Raw genomic sequence first — 20,664 nt, 5'->3', positions numbered from 1 at the left:
CAAAGATCGAGAAGATGCAAGAAATGTTTAACAAAGACCTAGAAGAATTAAAGAACAAACAAACAGAGATGAATAATACAATAACTGAAATGAAAACTACACTAGAAGGAATCAATAGCAGAATAACTGAGGCACAAGAACGGATAAGTGACCTGGAAGACAGAATGGTGGAATTCACTACTGTGGAACAGACTAAAAAAAAAGAATGAAGAGAAATGAAGACAGCCTAAGAGACCTCTGGGACAACATTAAAGGCAACAACATTCGCATTATAGGGGTCCCAGAAGGAGATGAGAGAGAGAAAGGACCAGAGAAAATATTTGAAGAGATTCTAGTCGAAAACTTCCCTAACATGGGAAAGGAAATAGCCACCCAAGTCCAGGAAGCTCAGCGAGTCCCATACAGGATAAACCCAAGGAGAAACATGCCGAGACACATAGTAATCAAATTGGCAAAATTTAAAGACAAAGAAAAATTATTGAAAGCAGCAAGGGAAAAACGACAAATAACATACAAGGGAACTCCCATAAGGTTAACAGCTGATTTCTCAGCAGAAACTCTACAAGCCAGAAGGGAGAGGCATGATATACTTAAAGTGATGAAAGGGAAGAACCTACAACCAAGATTACTTACCCGGAAAGGATCTCATTTAGATTTGATGGAGAAATCAAAAGCTTTACAGGCAAGCAAAAGCTACAAGAATTCAGCACCACCAAACCAGCTCTACAACAAATGTTAAAGGAACTTCTCTAAGTGGGAAACACAAGAGAAGAAAAGGACCTACAAAAACAAACCCAAAACAATTAAGAAAATGGTCATAGGAACATACATATCGATAATTACCTTAAACGTGAATGGATTAAATGCTCCAACCAAAAGACACAGGCTTCCTGAATGGATACAAAAACAAGACCCACATAAATGCTGTCTACAAGAGACCCACTTCAGACTTAGGGACACATACAGACTGAAAGTGAGGGGATGGAAAAAGATATTCCATGCAAATGGAAATCAAAAGAAAGCTGGAGTAGCTATACTCATATCAGATAAAATAGACTTTAAAATAAAGAATGTTACAAGAGACAAGGAAGGACACTACATAATGATCAAGGGATCAATCCAAGAAGAAGATATAACAATTATAAATATATATGCACCCAACATAGGAGCACCTCAATACATAAGGCAACTGCTAACATCTATAAAAGAGGAAATCGACAGTAACACAGTAATAGTGGGGGATTTAACACCTCACTTACACCAATAGACAGATCATCCAATATGAAAATAAATAAGGAAACAGAAGCTTTAAATGACACAATAGACCAGATAGATTTAATTGATATTTATAGGACATTCCATCCAAAAACAGCAGATTACACTTTCTTCTAAAGTGCGCACGGAACATTCTCCAGAATAGATCACATCTTGGGTAACAAATCAAGCTTCAGTAAATTTAAGAAAACTGAAATCATATCAAGCATCTTTTCTGACCACAATGCTCTGAGATTAGAAATGAATTACAAGGAAAAAAACGTAAAAAACACAAACACATGGAGGCTAAACAATACGTTACTAAATAACCAAGAGATCACTGAAGAAATCAAAGAGGAAATCAAAAAATACCTAGAGACAAATGACAATGAAAACATGACGATCCAAAACCTATGGGACGCAGCAAAAGCAGTTCTAAGAGGGAAGTTTATAGCTATACAAGCCTACCTAAAGAAACAAGAAAAATCTCAAGTAAACAATCTAAACTTACACCTAAAGGAACTAGAGAAAGAAGAACAAACAAAACCCAAAGTTAGCAGAAGGAAAGAAATCATAAAGATCAGAGCAGAAATAAATGAAATAGAAACAAAGAAAACAATAGCAAAGATTAATAAAACTAAAAGCTGGTTCTTTGAGAAGATAAACAAAATTGATAAGCTTTCAGCCAGTCTCATCAAAAAAAAGAGGGAGAGGAATCAAATCAATAAAATTAGAAATGAAAAAGGAGACGTTACAACAGACACCGCAGAAATACAAAGCATCCTAAGAGACTACTACAAGCAACTCTATGCCAATAAAATGGACAACCTGGAAGAAATGGACAAATTCTTAGAAAGGTATAACCTATCAAGACTGAACCAGGAAGAAACAGAAAATATGAACAGACCAATCACAAGTAATGAAATTGAAACTGTGATTAAAAATCTTCCAACAAACAAAAGTCCAGGACCAGATGGCTTCACAGGTGAATTCTATCAAACATTTAGAGAAGAGCTAACACCCATCCTTCTCAAACTCTTCCAAAAATTGCAGAGGAAGGAACACTCCCAAACTCATTCTATGAGGACACCATCACCCTGATACCAAAACCAAAGATACTACAAAAAAAGAAAATTACAGACCAATATCGCTGATGGAATATAGATGCAAAAATCCTCAACAAAATACTAGCAAACAGAATCCAACAACACATTAAAAGGATCATACACCACGATCAAGTGGGATTTACCCCAGGGATGCAAGGATTCTTCAATATATGCAAATCCATAAATGTGATACACCATATTAACAAATTATAGAATAAAAACCATATGATCATCTCAATAGATGCAGAAAAAGCTTTTGACAAAATTCAACACCCATTTATGATAAAAACTCTCCAGAAAGTGGGCATAGAGGGAACCTACCTCAACATAATAAAGGCCATATATGACAAACCCACAGCAAACATCATTCTCAACAGTGAAAAACTGAAAGCATTTCCTCTAAGATCAGGAACGAGACAAGGATGTCCACTCGCACCACTATTATTCAACATAGTTCTGGAAGTCCTAGCCACAGCAATCAGAGAAGAAAAAGAAATAAAAGGAATACAGATTGGAAAAGAAGAAGTAAAACTGTCACTGTTTGCAGATGACATGATACTATACATAGAGAATCCTAAAAATGCCACCAGCAAACTTCTAGAGCTAATAAATGAATTTGGTAAAGTAGCAGGATACAAAATTAATGCAGAGAAATCTCTTGCATTCCTATACACTAATGATGAAAAATCTGAAAGAGAAATTATGGAAACACTCCCATTTACCATTGCAACAAAAAGAATAAAATACTTAGGAATAAACCTACCTAGGGAGACAAAAGACCTGTATGCAGAAAACTATAAGATACTGATGAAAGAAATTAAAGATGATACCAACAGATGGAGAGATATACCATGTTCTTGGACTGGAAGAATCAATACTGTGAAAATGACTATACTACCCAAAGCAATCTACAGATTCAATGCAATCCCTATCAAATTACCAATGGCATTTTTTACGGAACGAGAACAAATCATCTTAAAATTTGTATGGAGACACAAAAAACCCCGAATAGCCAAAGCAGTCTTGAGGGCAAAAAACAGAGCTGGAGGAATCAGACTCCCTGACTTCAGACTACACTACAAAGCTACAGTAATCAAGACCATATGGTACTGGCACAAAAACAGAAATATAGATCAATGGAACAAGATAGAAAGCCCAGAGATAAACCCACGCACCTATGGTCAACTAATCTATGACAAAGGAGGCAAAGATATACAATGGAGAAGAGACAGTCTCTTCAATAAGTGGTGCTGGGAAAACTGGACAGCTACATTTAAAAGAATGAAATTAGAATACTCCCTAACACCATACACAAAAATAAACTCAAAATGGATTAATGACCTAAATGTAAGATCGGACACTATAAAACTCTTAGAGGAAAACACAGGAAGAACACTCTTTGACATAAATCACAGCAAGACCTTTTTTGATCCACCTCCTAAGAGTAATGGAAATAAAAACAAAAATAAACAAATGGGACCTAATGAAACTTCAAAGCTTTTGCACAGCAAAGGAAACCATAAACAAGACGAAAAGACAACCCTCAGAATGGGAGAAAATATTTGCAAACGAATCAACGGACAAAGGATTAATCTGCAAAATATATAAACGGCTCAGTCAGCTCAATATTAGAGAAATAAACAACCCAATCCAAAAATGGGCAGAAGACCTAAATAGACGTTTCTCCAAAGAAGACATACAGATGGCCAAGAGGCACATGAAAAGCTGCTCAACATCACTAATTATTAGAGAAATGCAAATCAAAACTACAATGAGGTATCACCTCACACCAGTTAGAATGGGCATCATCAGAAAATCTACAAACAACAAATGCTGGAGAGGGTGTGGAGAAAAGGGAACCCTCTTGCACTGTTGGTGGGTATGTAAATTGATATAACCACTATGGAGAACAGTGTGGAGGTTCCTTAAAAACTAAAAATAGAATTACCATATGATCCAGCAATCCCACTACTGGTCATATACCCAGAGAAAACCGTAATTCAAAAAGACACATGCACCCCAATGTTCATTGCAGCACTATTTACAATAGCCAGGTCATGGAAGCAACCTAAATGCCCATCGACAGACGAATGGATAAAGAAGATGTGGTACATATATACAATGGAATATTACTCAGCCATAAAAAGGAACGAAATTGAGTCATTTGTTGAGACGTGGATGGATCTAGAGACTGTCACACAGAGTAAAGTAAGTCAGAAAGAGAAAAACAAATATCGTATATTAACGCATGTATGTAGAACCTAGAAAAATGGTACAGATGAACCGGTTTGCAGGGCAGAAGTTGAGACACAGATGTAGAAAACAAACGTATGGACACCAAGGGGGGAAAACCGCGGTGGGGTGGGGATGGTGATGTGCTGAATTGGGCGACTGGGATTGACATGTATACACTGATGTGTATAAAATTGATGACTGATTAAAAAAAAAAAAAAATTGACAAGGATCTTTTAACACGTACAGAGACCAAAACACTTTGGGATTAAATACAGAGGGACATAAAACTATTACTTCAAAAGAGACTTACTTTTAGTTAGTAGAAATGCAAAGTAAATCTTCCCATAGAAATAATTTTTATAAATAACCGTTGTACTATGAAGTTTAACCAAAGCTACTTTAACTCCTACGAATGACAATTTTAACACTTCAACAATAGGGAAAAGTTCAACATGACTCTGTGGATTTGTTTTTCTCCTCACAACAATGGAAACTACTTTAGCAGAACAATCACTATTACCTTAAGGTCTAAGGCTTTATATTTGCATAAAAAGTGAAAAAAAAAACTTATAATGAACAGATTTATTAATAATAATTATTAATATTACCTGTTAGATAATATCTGATAATATTATCCAGTAGATAATAAAACATATGCATTAACCTAAATGATATTAAAACCACAGGGACCACTCAGAAGTCTAGGCCTACATAATATAGTACTTTAGTTTTTGATAAAATATAGCATTATGCAACAATGGAAAAAGTGGTATATTCAAGATTAGAGCTTTACACCTTACCAAAATAAATTCCAGCCAAATTATGAATTATATGTACTGGATGAAAATATAAGTGAATGTCAAAGTATGAAGGAGAGAAAAATTTTGACTACGTAAAAAATTTTAAACTTCTATTCAGCAGAAAAGTCCAAACCAAACTTAAGAAAGAAACAAGTGCAAGAATTCACATAATAAGTATGAGATAAACCACCAAAATAAGGCAAAGAACCAACAGGAAATACACAAACCAGGAAATATCAGTGGTCAATTAAAATCTGATATGAACATAATCAGTACCCAAATTATGCAAATTAAACTAAAATAAAAATTTTTTCTATTAAATAGGCAAACATGAAAATAATTGTTTTTGAGGTCCTGAAGGAAAAAAGTACTTTTAAATATGTTTAGAAAATGGACCTTCTAGGGTAGTTTGGTAATTAATATTTATTCTTTTAAATGTAGAACCTTTTAATCTAGAATTCTGTACTCACTGAAATTTACCCCAGGAAATCTGGATGATCATTTAAGCATTTCTTCCTAATTATACAAAATTAGAAATAAAAGTTGATAGCTGGTGATTAATAAATTATAATTCATTATATTAGAATTTTAAATTATAGTTAATTTATATTTTTAAAATGAAATACATGAGAACCATAAAAATGATGATGCACCTCAATATTTACTGACATGGAAAGATGCTTACAACATATCATGAGTAAGTGAAAAGATGTATATCACACAACAAAATAAAAAGATTTTATTATTATTGAAAATTCTGTCTATCTATACCAACGATATACTACAGGTGAATACAGATATGAAATCAAATGTTAATTGGAATAATCACTATTATTAGGGATTTCAGTGGTCATTATTTTATTCTTTTTCATATTTATTATTTTTTGTAAAAGCATATGATCAAGGGAAAAATAAAGCTAAACAAATATCTTTTGATATTGTTAAACATACTAATATTTACCTTTTTTTAAAGCTTCCAGAAGAAATGAAAGGTTTTCGGCAAAGCTTCCCTGAATAACAAAAAAAAGATACCATGACTAGAAGTTTAGTGAAATAAGAATAAAAGAGGGCTATACGATTCTATATATTGTATAGACACTGTGTATCTGGCCAAAGTCATTGGCCAGATTCTGAGCTGAGTATCTCTATGCTTACAATCTAAAACTTAAATACAAAAGTAGAGATGGCATAGCACTGAAAATGGCATTATTATGCCATGTTCAAAATTTTATATTTTCTGGATAAAATCTGTAAAACTGTTAACTTTATTTAAAGGTAATTTTTAAGAGTTGTTATATTCTAAATACAGTCAGAGAACAAGAAATCCATTTCACTTTGTATCTTGAAACACATCAGTCTCTTGCAAGTCTCAAACTTGTACCACTAAAAAAATTACCATGAATTTAAATGACATCCAAAAGGAAAAGGGAGAAGAAACTTGCCTCAAACATCAGACAATACAAGAGTGTTTCTCTATTCAAGAGAATATTATAGAATTTGTATATATCATATCAAATTTGGCTATGTTTACTTGGAACACAGCCAAAACATTTTTGGATACAACTTAAATATTCTGGTTGGACATTAATAGAGTAGCAGATGCATTATCCAGATGTTCCAGCCTGTGGATAAAGGCCTCATTAAAATATTTTTTCACTGAAGTCCTTAATTTTTACTTCATTCAGATTTCTTAATTTAAAGGAACAGCCAACTTTAAATTTGAGGAGATATATAGGAAAAAAGAAACCCACTTGTTTGTTTCCCAGTAGAGAGAACTGATATAAAATAGCATAACAGGTTTTAAAGAGCTTCTACATATTTTGTGATGATTACATACTGTCAAGTAATACTATTTCCAAGGTAGGCAGGGCAAGATGTATTTACCAGAACATAAACAAAGGCTCAGAGACAATCTGTTGGAAAATCAGTGGTCAAAGTTACTCAAAGGTTGCTTACATTTTGCTATTTTTTAAAGACTATTATACTTGACATTAAGTGTAAGTATATACTTAGATAAATTCATATGCACATATTATAAGAATTTACTTATGTAAGTATATATTTATATATATATATACACATTTATGTGTGTGTGTATATATATATAAAAGAATATACAAGTTTGCTCTAAGTACATCAAAACAGAAAGGGTCTGGGTTAAATCACTTCGTTTCTTAATGTCCAGCCTTTGTCATTTTATGACTTCAGGCACACTAATTATGTTCTCTTAGCCTCAGGTGCCTAATCTATACAATGTAGAAGTTAAACTAATAATCTGTATATGTGGGGATTATGATAACAATAGTGATGACTAGGATGATAACCAACTGTGCCTTGTATTATTTCATATGAATCCAATGCAAATAGCTCTATTTAGAAAAGTCAGAAACACTAATCTACTGGAAACCAAAAGCCAAACAGAGTCTACGTAATAGTAACTCTCCTCTGCCAAGTAGGCCGCTATCTTCTACATTACATTCTGGACAGGAGGTAGAACAACAGATTTACAGAAGAAGCATTTGAACTTGCACTTCAAAGACCTGTAGATAGGGACTTCCCTGGTGGTGCAGTGGTTAAGAATCCACCTGCCAATGCAGGGGACACGGGCTCGATCCCTGGTCCGGGAAGATCCCACATGCCACAGAGCAACTAAGCCTGTGTGCCACAACTACTGAGCCTGCGCTCTAGAGCCCGCGAGCCACAAATACTGAAGCCCGTTCACCTAGAGCCCCCGTGCTCCACACAAGAGAAGCCACTGCAATGAGAAGCGTGCCCACCACAATGAAGAGTAGCCCCGCTCACCACAACTAGAGAAAGCCCGCACGCAGCAATGAAGACGCAATGCAGCAAAAAAAAAAAAAAAAAAAAAAAAAAGAAGACCTGTAGATAATGGAAGGGTAACACATGATTGGCTCAACTTTTTATAGGTAATTTTTAAAGAATAAAATTACTAAATGTTAGGAGGCTTACACAACTATGCAGTGTTACTGCAGAACAGAGACACAGTTTAGAGATTAGAGTGACACCACTGAATGATCACCAGTGACCAGAAAATGAACTTGGAACATCTACAACCTGCTTCAATTGCATTAAGCAGATGAGTCATTTCATTATGAAAATTAAGGCAGCTGCAAGTTAATCATGTTTCCCTTGAGCCTTATAAATCAAGTGGTAGGTAAAAAGTTTAATAAAAGTTCCAAAACATTTCTAATCAGTTTAAATTATTGATGTTTACTGTCCTGAGATTCCAAGCTACAATAATGAGATGTGGGTAACTTTCTGAGAACATTTTAATAAGAGGTAACTGACACTTGCACAGCATATTACCATCCTATTTAAAAAAAAAAAACAAAACATAAATGATGTTTAATACTTCGTTTCTTCTTTAGAATAAATCTGTGAGGTAAGTATAATAAGATAATGCCAATTTAACAGGTGAGGGATCTGTAATTCAAAGATATTTATTAGCCATGATTACCAGGTAGTCCATAGTTACAGGGCAAGACTCAAATCCACTTGTTGTAGCTTCAAATTCAATACATTTTCCACTACTCCCATGCTATCCATGTCTCATAAGACTAGAAATAGACTGCTAGAGTGTAGTATTTTTAAAAACATAATAATCTATCTCCAAAGGTAGAGAATCATAATATTTATCTTACAGATAAAGAAACAAACTCATAATATCTACACAAACCTGGATTTTTTGAAGTATTTTATAACTAGTATAACCTACTTCAAAAAAATCTAAACATAAAGATTTGATGAATAAATGCATCCTAGTATTTTGTACATTCTTATGATAAGAATCTTGCATATTTCAATTTAGAATCTCTGAACTCTTCCTACTCTTCCAAAAATATAAACGTATCTATGCTATACAGACTTTAATTTGAAGACTATTTAATAAAATAATGAAAATGATACTTACAAAAACTTTATCTCCAACTACATTTTCCAGATTTAACTGCCTTGTGATTTCCTTTAAGGCAATTTTATCATTGATCTGCAGCAGTCCTGAAATAAAGCCCATTTTAAAGTATTTAATAAAAATGAAATATGTATTTGATACAGTGCAGATTATTTTCCAGTCAAGTAAGTTGTCTAATGCTTTTTAAAATTTAACTAGAAAGAAAAAAGTCAAAGCCTGTTAGTGTACATTATTTCCTTTTAAAAACTCAACAGTGAAAACATTTAATAGACTCAAAGAACCATCTTCCTTGGGATTAGTATTATTTAAAAAAAAGATAAGAAAATCAAGATAAAAAACAAGAGACCTTATGTGTCTCCTTTATTAATATTTTTTTAATTTCTAAAAATACTGTGTACAGTGTGCTAAAGTAAAAGTTGTTAAACAAGGATTTAGTTTTAAAAATATAGTTATTAATGCAGATTTAAAACACACGAGTAAATTAAGTTTCATAATATAAAAAGCTCACATGGCTTACATCACTTCCAATAGCAAAATGAGGACATACTTACCATTTAAGTGAACTTGTAATACATTTTCACTCATTTCTTCTACTTCCATTAGTTCTTTCAAAGCATGGTTTATTAACTAAATAATATTAAAAAGTTTATGAAATATTTAATAATAGGTAAAAGATAAGCCCATATTCTTTTTTAAAATATGAGTAATAGGAACAGAATATAAACAGATTGTCATTTAAAATCAACAATTAAATTTGCAGATTCTCTGTAGATAGAAGGTTTAACTAGAACTCCTAAAGTCTGACTCTTAAGATGCCAGAGCCTGGACTGATGCCACACTCTCTCAATCAGCTACCCAAACTTCTAATAAATGTTTAGAAATAACCCTTAAGTTTTCAAAGAAATACTTCTCTATAGTAGAAGTCACATAAAACTATGGCCACTTAAGAACTTCATGTCTCAGTCAGTTCATTATATGTCTCCACCATTTACTCTACAAAATTATCATTGAAATCAGTTAAAAGCTATTGAAAATAAGTACAAGAACAATGCTAAATGATTGCAAAATGTCTGCCCCCAATACAGCAATTTTTATGAAATACTGTGAACTACTTTGTATGTTACCTTAAAATGAAAATTAAAAAAGAAATACCAAGAGGTTAAGCTGAAAAAAGAGATGTTGCCTTTGTTAGCTGCTAGGTAAGCAAAGAAAGCCCTTATTAAACTTAGAGCTCACAATTAAAAAAAAATTATTAATACTAATAATATACTTAAAATATAATAGTAATTACTACTAAAAATACCCAGAAAGTGTTATGCCACCGTAAACTGTTCAATTATAAAGCTTCACATTTTTATAATTACAGGTTTCTATGCCACATACTTACATTCTTTATATTTTTTGATTTGTGACATCTTATCACTCATATTGCACTATCATATATATCTCTTCATATTAATACTACATATTTTCTTAAATTTGAAAATAAATAGAATTAAGAAAAAACATAAAGCTTTTTAAAAGGAAGAGTAATGGCAGATTATTCTTTTTAATATGAAAATAGAAATAGAACGGTACTATCCCAAAATATATAGTCCAGGAAATTAGGCTATGTATACAATAAAGATGGCATCAAAATTTAGTGAGGACAAAAAGGATTATTCAACAAAGTCACTGAGACAACTGGTAAGCTATTTTGAAAAACAAAATACTATTTGTATTTGCAATATTCTACCTCTATTCGTCACTGTAATATCTTTGTGCAATAGAAAGAAAACAAATACCCTCATTTTAAATTATTAGGTTTCACAACAGTATATCAAACATACTAGCTATTCCTGGTATATCTGTATAGTTTCTAAAGCATATGGAATTCTACCTCAGGTCACAGGTAGTTCTCTTAAAAAAGTCCTCTTAAAAAAAGACAATCTCAAAATGTCAACTGTCATACTATGAGTAAAAGCCCAGCTGAGATGTTACATTCTTTACAGAAAACTGTCAGAAGATGAGGTGGTACTTTCTGTCTTTGGATCAAGTCAGACCCTATCGCAAGAGTTAGTCCCCAAATGATACAGCTGTATTCTCTTAGTAACCTGCTGTGTTCTTGCCCCCACCTCTTGATATTTTACTTACATAATATTTATAATATTTATATTTCCCTGGCTCTGATTTTATGTTTAAAATCATTTCACGTTTGATGAATTGTTCAAAACCATTTCAAATTCTTTGCAGAATGAAACAGGGTTAATAATAATACCTTCATTTTACATATGCATAGAGAGAGTTGTAACAGGTTTATAGCCTCTTTCCACTGAATTTACTTTAACACCAGGTTACTATGATTTGCTTGAATTAGCTCACAATTTTTTTATGAGGTGTGACCATCTGAAATGATATTAGCAAGTATGTCTTCAAATAATAATTTTAGTTCCACTCTGGATATTGCTAAAATTTACTGTGTTAATTGGCTAGGTTACCAATCACATAATGCCAGTTTTTTTTCAAGGAAACAATGTCATCTTTTCAAATATTTTAAACTATATTATGTACTAAAAAGACTTAGTTGGTTATGTTACACTAACCAGCATAACCAATTTGGTTACCCCATTTCCACATTCTTTGTAGCTAAAAATTAATTTTACAAACATACTAGCACAGTTTGCTTAGAACTGCCAACATCCAGAGATTTTTATGCTTACCTACTATTACTATTCCCAAATACTTTAAGGAACACAAGATTCAACAATATGCAACTAGAAGAAATATCAACTAGAAGAAACATCCTACTTAACCATCTAGCAAGTTTCTTTGTCTACAGTTATCTCTATATAGAAGAGTATTTTCCAGGGTCCAATCTGTCATTTGGAACCATATCTATTTTTAAAATAAATGTTTGAAATACAACAAACCACAATATCTGTTACCTTTATCGCTTAACTGTAGATTCTGAATTTTTGTATTTTGGATAGTTTAGCCAAGGATAGTGTTTTAAATATACTGTAATCTTATTTTTTAAGTTCAAATTTACATGATTATACTAATAATATTACTAACACATGACTGTACTAATGCTATGATATATATAATTATACTAATTATATTACATAATAAAATTCTTATCTAAGAATAATTTCTTTTATATCTCAGGATACTCCCACACACAACAAATCACAAAAGTGGCACGAGTTAAACAATACTCCTTATCTTTTTGACCTCTCAATATTGGAGTGCAGTAGGAATAAATTAAATTGTACCAAAATGGAATACCAGGTATGGGTTCTTCCATATTCCAGTTAACTCACATTAGATAAATGATGTCAAAACACCAGAACAGTGTGTTGTACCCACAGACTTGTAGAATTCAAAGACTGACCCTTAATGTAGACAATGGATTTTAGTTAGTAATGATGTTTCAATATCACTTTCATTAATTTTAACAAATGTACCACACTAAGGCAAGATATTAATGATAGGGGAAACTGTGTGCACGTGTGTGCATGTATGTATGTGGAGATTATATGGGAACTCTGTACTATCTGCTTACTTTTTCTGTAAAAAATATATCTATTTTAGCCAATTTACTAATGAAATGGAGTATAGCTTTAATTTGTATTTACTTATACATCTTTGTAAGCATTCACTAGCTCTGTTTACTTTTTTTCTGAACTTTCTCCATGCCTTTAGGGACAAACTTCCAAGATGAAAGTTCAGAATAAATTCAGTCATTAGCTGTTCAAGTTATATTTTTAGGCTTGACACTTTGATGTATAAATCACTGAGATTCAACTTCTCTGTTGTATTGTTATTTTGTTTCAAGACGCACAGTGTATGACAGAATAACAGGTCTAATGTACTGATTTCCTAGATCTCATTTTCTCCTGTACTGATGATACAAGAGTATCACTATGGAGCTCCTTGAAGAATTAAAGTATTATGTAAAAATGTTCTTCAAAAATACATAGGATAATGTGTTTTCCAAAGACAATAAAATAATGAAAACTGGAAAGAAAGGAAAACTATCCTTTACTAAAGAAAGACTTAAATTCACATTAAGAGGGTTTGCAGAGCTTCAGTTTTTATGACCCACACTTGGAAATAGCCTATGAAATGTTCACACTGCTAAGATAGAGAAATTCTAAAAGCATCCAGACAAGGAAAAATCACAAACAAACTCAAAACACGTTAGCTGTGGTGGTCATCAGTGATGTTCACCATACTTCTGCTTAACCTCCCTTTCTAGGCACCTAGGAAATATGTACTTCCTTGCTCTCTTGAAATTAGGTGTAACCATGTGACTCACTCTGTTCAGTGAACTGTGAGATGTGTTCTGTATCACCTCTGGATAGGAACTTTAAGAGTGTCCATGATTCATCATGCTCCCTTTCGTCCACTGGGGTGTTTGTGGAGGAATGCTGACATAACATCCACCACTTCCTTTGAGTGACTACAGAGAACAGTGCCCCCTTGCTGATCCACACTACACATAGAGCAAAAGTAAACAATACACTTCTTTTGTGTCAAGACACTGAAATTTAGGGTTGTTATGACTGCATAATCTAAACTATCCAGTTTATAAAGGAAAAAAGAAAAGCCTACCCTTGGAGTTTTCCCACAGAATACAAATTGAATAAAATCTATGTAATTCCAAAGGAGAAAAAACTGTGACCCAAGAGTTCAATCCCAGCCATGTTGTAAGTAATGTGCAAAATAATTTTTGATGTATTTAAAATATTTTTTTACACTTCCCCATATTACTAAACTTCATTTCTCTTTTGTATTTCTGTGGTCTGAATGACTTTAGTGATTTGTTCTGTTAAGCAGGTTGTTGGGGTTTTTACCCTTGCCTTCAACCAACTTTCTATTCTTTAGTTTTTAAAATAGATTGTATGGTCATATAGTTTACCCCTCAGAAAGTATAAAAAGATATGCAGTGAAAAGATTCCTACCTCTGTTCCCATATCCCCCCCTCAACAAATAACTCAATATATTAGTGTTTAATATCTTAGGGAAGCACATGGATGGCCATAAAGCACATGAAAGGACTTCCCTGGTGGTGCAGTGGTAAAGAATCCTTCTGCCAACGCATGGGACACAGGTCCTAGCCCTGGTCCAGGAAGATCCCACATGCCATGGAGCAACTAAGCCTGTGCACCACAACTACTGAGCCTGTGCTCTAGAGCCCGCAAGCCACAACTACTGAAGCCCGTGTGCCTAGAGTCTGTGCTCCGCAATGAGAGAAGTCACCGCAATGAGAAGCTCATGCACCGCAACAAAGAGTAGCCCCCGCTCGCCACAACCACAGAAAGCCCCTGCGCAGCAATGAAGACCCAACGCAGCCAAAAATAAAAATAAATTTATATATATAAAAAAATGGGGACTTCCCTGGTGGCGCAGTGGTTGGGAATCTGCCTGCCAATGCAGGGGACATGGGTTCGAGCCCTGGTCCGGGAAGATCCCACATGCCATGGAGCGGCTAAGCCAGTGTGCCACAACTACTGAGCCTGCGCTCTAGAGCCCGTGAGCCACAACTGCTGAGCCCACGTGCCACAACTACTGAAGCCCGGGTGACTAGAGCCCATGCTCCGCAACAAGAGAAGCCACTGCAATAAGAAGCCGGCGCACGGCAGTGAGGGGCAGCCCCCACTCGCCGCAACTAGAGAAAAGCCCACGGGCAGCAACAAAGACCCAATGCAGTCAAAAATAAATAAATTAAAAAAAAATGCACACGACAAGATGCTCAACATCACTAATTATTAGAGAAATGCAAATCAAAACTACAATGAGGTATCACCTCACACTGGTCAGAATGGCCATCATCAAAAAATCTACGAACAATAAATGCTGGAGAGGGTGTGGAGAAAAGGGAACTCTCCTACACTGTTGGTGGGAATGTAAATTGGTACAGACACTATGGAGAACAGTATGGAGGTTCCTTAAAAAACTAAAAATAGAACTACCATACGACCCAGCAATCCCACTACTGGGCATATACCCTGAGAAAACCATAATTCAAAAAGAGTCATGTACCAAAATGTTCATTGCAGCTCTATTTACAATAGCCAGGACATGGAGGCAACCAAAGTGTCCATCATCGGATGAATGGATAAAGAAGATGTGACACATATATACAATGGAATATTACTCAGCCATAAAAAGAAATGAAATGGAGGTATCTGTAATGAGGTGGATGGAGTTAGAGTCTGTCATACAGAGTGAAGTAAGTCAGAAAGAGAAAAACAAATACAGTATGCTAACACATATATATGGAATCTACGGAAAAAACAAACAGACAAAAAGGTCAGGAAGAACCTAGTGGCAAGATGGGAATAAAGACACAGACCTACTAAAGAATGGACTTGAGGATATGGGGAGGGGGAGGGGTGAGATATGACAGGGTGAGAGAGTGTCATGGACATATATACACTACCAAATGTAAAATAGATAGCTAGTGGGAAGCAGCCGCATAGCACAGGGAGATCAGCTCGGTGCTTTGTGACCACCTAGAGGGGTGGGATAGGGGGGGTGGGAGGGAGGGAGATGCAAGAGGGAAGAGATATGGGAACATATGTATATGTATAACTGATTCACTTTGTTTTAAAGCAGAAACTAACACACCATTGTAAAGCAATTATACTTCAATAAAGATGTTAAAAAAAAAATGGAAAAAAAAATATGCATTTCAGGGAATTTTTGGTTCACAGACAAACCAACAGAAATATGAGCTTTTTTTTCTCTTCCTTTTCTTTATGGACTGTCTACAAATATTTCCTTATTCTTTTTTACTGCTGTATCATAGTCCATTATATGGATGGATGTACCATGATTTGTTAACCAGTATTCTGTTGATGGGCATTTACATTGTTTCTCATCTTTCACTATTAACAAACAGTGCTGAAATAAGTAACTGTACACGTATCATTTCACAACGGTAAATTCCTAGAAATGTTGCTGAGTCAAAGGGTATACACATTTGTAGTGTGGTTAGATTTTGTCTAGTTCTAACTTATACCACTAGCAAAAACATCAGTATGTTATCAATCTTACAGATCTTTTTGTCAACCTGATAGAGAAAATTACTATAGTTTTTATTTAATTTACTAAATTATGAGTGAAATTGAATATGTTTATAAGTTTAAGATTGCTTTGTATTTAATTTCCTATGATCTTTCTGTGCATATCTTTGCTCAGTTTTTCTACTGTTAATAGAATTAGTGTAAATAATTTTAAATAGTCTAATAATTCCAAAGCATATTAGTCACATGGTTCTCTTGTAAAAACTACCCCAAATAGCACTGAAGTCAAACACAAAAAGGAAAATCGTAATAAAAAACCAAGAATAGGGCTTCCCTGGTGGCGCAGTGGTTGAGAGTCCGCCTGCCAATGCAGGGGACACGGGTTCGAGCCCTGGTCTGGGAAGATCCCACATGCCGCGGAGCAACTGCGCCCGTGAGCCACAACTACTGAGCCTGCGCGTCTGGAGCCTGTGCTCCACAACAAGAGAGGCCGCGACAGTGAGAGGCCCGCGCACCGCGATGAAGGGTGGCCCCCGCTTGCCGCAACTAGAGAAAGCCCTTGCACAGAAACGAAGACCCAACACAGCCACAAATAAATAAATAAATAAACAACCCCCTCTAAAAAAAAAACAAAAAACAAAAAACCAAGAATAAAGAAACAGTGGTTATATACAAGGACTGAACTAAATTAAACAGAGTCAAAAATAAATACTACTGTAAATGTGATTATAATAAACGAAAAACTCTTAAAAGATTAAAAAAGAAAAGAAATTATCTAGATCTAAATTCCCAATTGATGTACTTCAAACAATACTGGAAATGGGTGATAACAGTAAAATCCTAAAGTCCTAATTTCCTCATCTTACATAATGTACAGTGAAAACATACTGCTTAAAAAATAAAAATGTAATTTTATTTCTATTTTACATACTTTTACTTAATATAAAATAATACATAAAAAAATACATAATTTTACTTATACACATAATATAAAAAGCATATTAGTGAGAAATCTAAATTTATTGCATGGAACATAGCAGAAAACAGATTTTATAATTAAATAGTAATACTTGCAATATAACAGCCATAATTTGTCTTATATAATGAATAAAGAATGTGAAAAGAGAAATTGAGGGAAAAAAGCAACAGTATCTTTTGAAGGTGACTAAGCAAATATAGTAAAGAGGGAAAGTAGAAGAGAATTCTAGAAGATGTGAGTGTACATATAAAAAAAACTGCCTGAGTTAGGGTTAAACAATAAAAGGAAAAAAAAGAATGCATGGTATGATAGTTACCTAATCTACAAATAGAGACAATACCAAACCTACCTTGCAGCGTTAATGTAAAGAATAAATGACAGAACATAAATAAAAGACACAAGGTACAGGCTCAATAGCTGCTAGTTTGCTTTGTCCATTGGCAATCACAAATTCTTCAAGGATAAAAGACCATGATGGAACAAACATTATTTGAAAATTTGTTACTGTGAGGGAGACAAAGGTAAAAAAGATTGTTCAACTCAAATATACCACTCTAACATTATACAGGCTTTGCATGTCTTCTATGATTTAAATTAAAAAAAAAAAAAAAGCAAAATGTTAGTAACACAATGATGAAAACAATGAAAAACATTTCCAGTGTTGTCCCTAAGAATCATCACATGCCTACAAAGCAAAGGAACATCAGAAATCAACAGCTTTTACCATGGTCTTTCCTGATCCTCGGGGTCCAATAATGAGAACAGAATTACTTTCTCCATGAATAGCAGTTCTTTTTAGCAGCTCAATTAGGTGTCTGAAATGATATAAATAGGCCAAAATTTAAAAAGGAAAGCTGAAATAATTTGCTAGGTAATACTTTTTAAAAGCTGAATTTGAACAAAAAACAGACATTCCTTTTTTCTCTTCTTCTGGGCACTTGACTTATGCTCTAAATAGTCCTACAGAGAAGAACACAAATACTGATTCTCTGGAAACCTCAAGAAGAAACCAAGTAAGACTGAAGTACCTTGGTCTTTATGATGGTATGGGACAAGGGACAACAGTGGCAACTCTTAGGACCTTTCACTCCACAGCTGGCTGCTGAGTATTAGGTGCAAGCTCAGAATTCTCTCCATAATACCAGATTATAGAAATGATACAAGATTGAAAGTTAAAAGGTTTTTTTCACTATGGAAATATTGATATCTGCTCTTGCTTCACAACAGTCATTTTTTTATATACAAAGCAAAATCTTTACCTCTATAAAATGTCTGTTAGCCTTGATTAATAAAATCTGTGTATGACAATTTTTGCAAAACCTAAAGGCATCTGTAAGTAGTTTCATAACAGACAAGCAGATAGCTAAACTTACTTATATTGTACTTGTACTCCAAATAGGTTACTATGTGGACTCTGATGACAAAATCTTTCACGTAAAATTCTTTGTACCTGATAAAAATAAAGTGAATAAATATAAATGAAAATATTACATATGCAATCAAAAAAGAACAAGAATATATATTTATAGCAGTCAGAATTAGGTATTAACGAATCAATTCAACCCTCCCTAAATAACTTATCATCATGACGTCTGGCATTTTCCTAAGTTGTAAAATTAACAATTCTTTTTACCTATCTCAAGTCCCAGAGAAAGGATGAGAACTTAGTTATGAAGCTTTCAACAAGCGAAAGAATTAGTTCTTTTAGCTACATCAGCAATTTGAGGGCTGTTTTAATCCATGTGAATGAACGAATACCTCACCTTGCGTAACATATCAGCCAACGAACAAAGACAGGAGAGAATCTAATAATGTAATCTAATTTAATAATGCTCATGAACCACACCTCAGTCTCTAGAGACCAACACATCTAAACTGGTTTAGCTCAAGCCTTATCAATAGCTATCTGTCACAGAGGTCAGGATTCCGAGGAAATAAAAGAAATTTAAAAGTCCATTTAGTTATGGAGGGCCTATTAGATGCAGAGCACAATACTACTAAAAGAACATGATCTATGCCTAAAAAAACACTGCAAATATATTGGAAAGAAATGAATATATTTGGAAAGAAATGACACATTCAAGAAACAACCTGCAAAAAAGCAGTAACTCAGCATATAAGGATGTGCTCAATTATATGGAAGAAATTATATTCACCTAGGACATAAAATAAGAAATCATTGGAATTAACTAAGAAAAAATTCTTCTGAAGACCTAAATTTTGAGTTTGCCTTAGAACGAAGGGCTTAGGCTCAGTTGTAAAAAAAAACAAAAACAAAAAAAACCAATCTATCACGATCTTTAAAAAGATGGATCATTAAAATCATTCCTTTTCTGCTTTGTTGCTAATACAAAGGTCCTCCAGTGACAAAAACCTTAGGAGGCTGTTTCAGATTTAGCCCCATCAACAGAAACAAGAAGCCTCCAGGATTATTTGCTTCTCCCAGACTGACAGCATGGGACTGATCCTTCACGTACCAAAGAAATAAATCTGAGTTCTCTTTACATGTACCAGAGGCTGAGCAAAGCAAATTATTCACTGGGGATAAAATAATCCATACTTATAGTTACAGAGGAAGTGGAAATCATAGGAAGATTGGTGCCAAAGAGACAATAACACTTTTCTGGCAGGCCTGTTTTGAAGATTAAAAAAGGCAGTTATCTATAATACAATATAGGTATTATATAGGTAATAGCTGATATCTGTAAAAAAATTAAAGGGGCATATATAGATTCAACGAATCATAGTGTGTATTCCGCCCCCTAGATAAGATCACTAGAAATCAAAAGACAACCCTCAGTCCTTTTCTTTTTTTAAACTTCATTAAAGTCTATTAGAGAGACAACTATGTATAAAATAAAGTGAGAGGTAAAGTGAAGTTGTAGTGAATAGTCAGAGGTTCAAAAATCCTAAAGTGATCTGAGATGAAAGCTAAACAGGTGTATACATGTATAGAAATTAATTAAGCTACACATGGAAGATTTGTTCACTTTACAAAGGTATGTAAAAGTTAAATTAAAAAACAGAATTAAACATTTTCTTTCTAAAAGAAGGAAGGTAAGGTCTCACAAAGGAATGCCAATAACATTTAGTTTTTGTTTAAAAGAAATGTAGTTCTGGTCAAGCCAGATAAATAGAAATGCCAGTGTAGGGACTTCCCTGGCAGTTCAGTGGTTAAGACTTCGCCTTACAATGTAGGGGGTGCGGGTTCGATCACCGTTTGGGGAGCTAAGATCCCACATGTCTCATGGCCAAAAAACCAAAACATAAAACAGAAGCAATATTGTAATAAACTCAATAAAGACTTTAAAAATGGTCCACAACAAAAAAATCTTTAAAAAAGAAA

General features: G+C 34.0%; 1 protein-coding gene across 3 annotated transcripts in view; it reads right to left on the bottom strand.

The window, feature by feature from the left end:
* ORC4 (origin recognition complex subunit 4) overlaps window positions 1–20,664 on the bottom strand; it is a 99,689-nt gene that overhangs the window by 24,142 nt on the left and 54,883 nt on the right. For all 3 annotated transcript variants that reach the window (XM_068545160.1, XM_068545161.1, XM_068545159.1), the window contains 5 exons: window positions 18,692–18,768; window positions 18,043–18,133; window positions 9,878–9,953; window positions 9,327–9,412; window positions 6,357–6,405 (listed from right to left, as the gene is read on the bottom strand). In XM_068545160.1, coding sequence (XP_068401261.1) covers window positions 6,357–6,405; window positions 9,327–9,412; window positions 9,878–9,953; window positions 18,043–18,133; window positions 18,692–18,768 — 379 coding nt within the window. The remainder of the gene's footprint in view (window positions 1–6,356; window positions 6,406–9,326; window positions 9,413–9,877; window positions 9,954–18,042; window positions 18,134–18,691; window positions 18,769–20,664) is intronic.

Source organism: Eschrichtius robustus, chromosome 5, assembly GCF_028021215.1.
Source record: "Eschrichtius robustus isolate mEscRob2 chromosome 5, mEscRob2.pri, whole genome shotgun sequence".
NCBI lineage: Eukaryota > Metazoa > Chordata > Mammalia > Artiodactyla > Eschrichtiidae > Eschrichtius > Eschrichtius robustus.
Note: the sequence above shows the minus strand (reverse complement) of the source record. Positions and strands in the feature narration are given on the sequence as shown.